Source organism: Symphodus melops (assembly GCF_947650265.1).
Source record: "Symphodus melops genome assembly, chromosome: 19".
Lineage (NCBI taxonomy): Eukaryota > Metazoa > Chordata > Actinopteri > Labriformes > Labridae > Symphodus > Symphodus melops.
The window spans coordinates 394,598-396,241 of NC_136709.1; the positions used below are offsets into that span (position 1 = coordinate 394,598).

A 1,644-nucleotide genomic window follows, 5' to 3' on the forward strand; every position below is an offset into this window, starting at 1 on the left:
AGCTAATCACACCTATTTGGTTTTTTGAAGCAGGCTGTAAACATGTTCATGTCTGCTGTAAAAACAGGCTGTTTGAATGGGTGTGTATGTGACTTCCTGTGCTGCTGCAGCCAGCCTCTAGTGGACACTCCAGGTACTGCAGCCAGCCTCTAGTGGACACTCCAGGTACTGCAGGATGTTACACTTTACCTTCTTCTTCCTATTTTAAACAGCGGAGGCTGCTGCTCTAAATCAACAGTTCCACCTGACACCTTTCATTGGATGCAGCTCTGAGTCAGACCTGTGCTGCCGTCGGTCAGGAGGGGGGCGGCGGTGGATCCCAGTCCCTGTATGAGGCCTCCCAGTTCCAGGAGGCAGCAGACCAACACGTGCTGACTGGCCGAGACGTCTGCAGAGGTGACTCTGCTCTCCAGGTTCCCGTCAGTCAGAGCGGCATCTAAACACACACACACACACACAACACACACACACACACACACACACACACACACACACACACACACACACACACACACACACACACACACACACACACACACACACACACTCGAGTTAGCGTGGGGAGTCACTGGCGTGCACAGAGTCCATGTGCCCGGTACAAACCCGGTCTCTGCTCACCGATGGCTTTCTTCTGCGCCGCCACAGCGAGGCAGAGTGTCGGGCGGCGCTGGTCTGAGCCTTCTCCCCCAGCAGAGACCCCAGGGTGCTCCTCAGGATGAAGGAGACGCAGCGGCGGGTCATCACCGCGTCGCCTGGAGTCTGCGTGGCCCTGCCGTGAGACGCCAGCTCCATCAGCAGGGACAGGAAGGCGGGGAAGTTCGCCTCCAACCACGATCCGCCCAGGGTGGAGACGAAGACCACGCAGGCCTGAGGAGGAGGAGGAGGGAGCCGATGAAGAGGAGTGATCAAGAACACCTTCAGATCGTGCTCCTGGTTGCCACGGTGACCCACCTGTGTGACGCCGATGCGGACGTCCTTGCTCACCGAGCTCGTCCCCTTCAGCATGTCTCCGCTGGCTCTGAGGAAGCCGGCGCCGCCCCGCAGGAACCCCGCCGACAACAAGTCCATCACCTCCTCCAGGGAGCTCCGGCCCCGCCCACTCTGCCTCGGCGCTGCTGGGAGAAAAACGAGAGACTCAGAGTCTGTCTCCACTCAGACCGTGGTCACATGACGTGTTTCCTGCGCCTGCAGCGCCCTGATCAGCTGTTCGGGGTTAACGTGGACCTCGTACCCGTCGCCTGCCGGGGCTCCGCCGCCGCCGCCAGCAGCGTCCCGAGCAGTTTGGAGACAGAAACTCGGACGTTGTAGTTGGATCCTTCGAACGCTCTGAAGCACAGCGTGGCCACGTTCTCCAACTCGCTGCTCCACAGGAAGGCCGCCTCCCGCTGCATGCTCCAGCAGACACTGGCGAGGGACACGCGGAGACACTCAGCGTTTACAGTGTTAGACACCAGCGGCCTGCGTGGAGGACAGGGGGGGCGGGGCATAGCTGAAGAAGATAATGGTGATTGGATTACCTGAGCAGCAGCGCAGCGTACCGCCATAGATCGGTCGGTGAGACAGGCTCTCGCCGCCTTGTAGACGTCACGGTGACAGGACACGGCGCTCACACCCAAACCTTGAAGGATCTTCTCCAAACTCAAC

General features: G+C 59.7%; 1 protein-coding gene across 1 annotated transcript in view; it reads right to left on the bottom strand.

Annotated features, from left to right (window-relative positions):
• The window catches only part of heatr5a (HEAT repeat containing 5a), a gene marked incomplete at its 5' end in the record, with an annotated part of 26,173 nt that overhangs the window by 21,259 nt on the left and 3,270 nt on the right, over nucleotides 1-1,644 (bottom strand). The window contains 7 exon segments of the mRNA XM_079369245.1: nucleotides 281-436; nucleotides 619-654; nucleotides 657-867; nucleotides 952-1,115; nucleotides 1,232-1,391; nucleotides 1,393-1,404; nucleotides 1,518-1,638. Coding sequence (XP_079225371.1) covers nucleotides 281-436; nucleotides 619-654; nucleotides 657-867; nucleotides 952-1,115; nucleotides 1,232-1,391; nucleotides 1,393-1,404; nucleotides 1,518-1,638 — 860 coding nt within the window.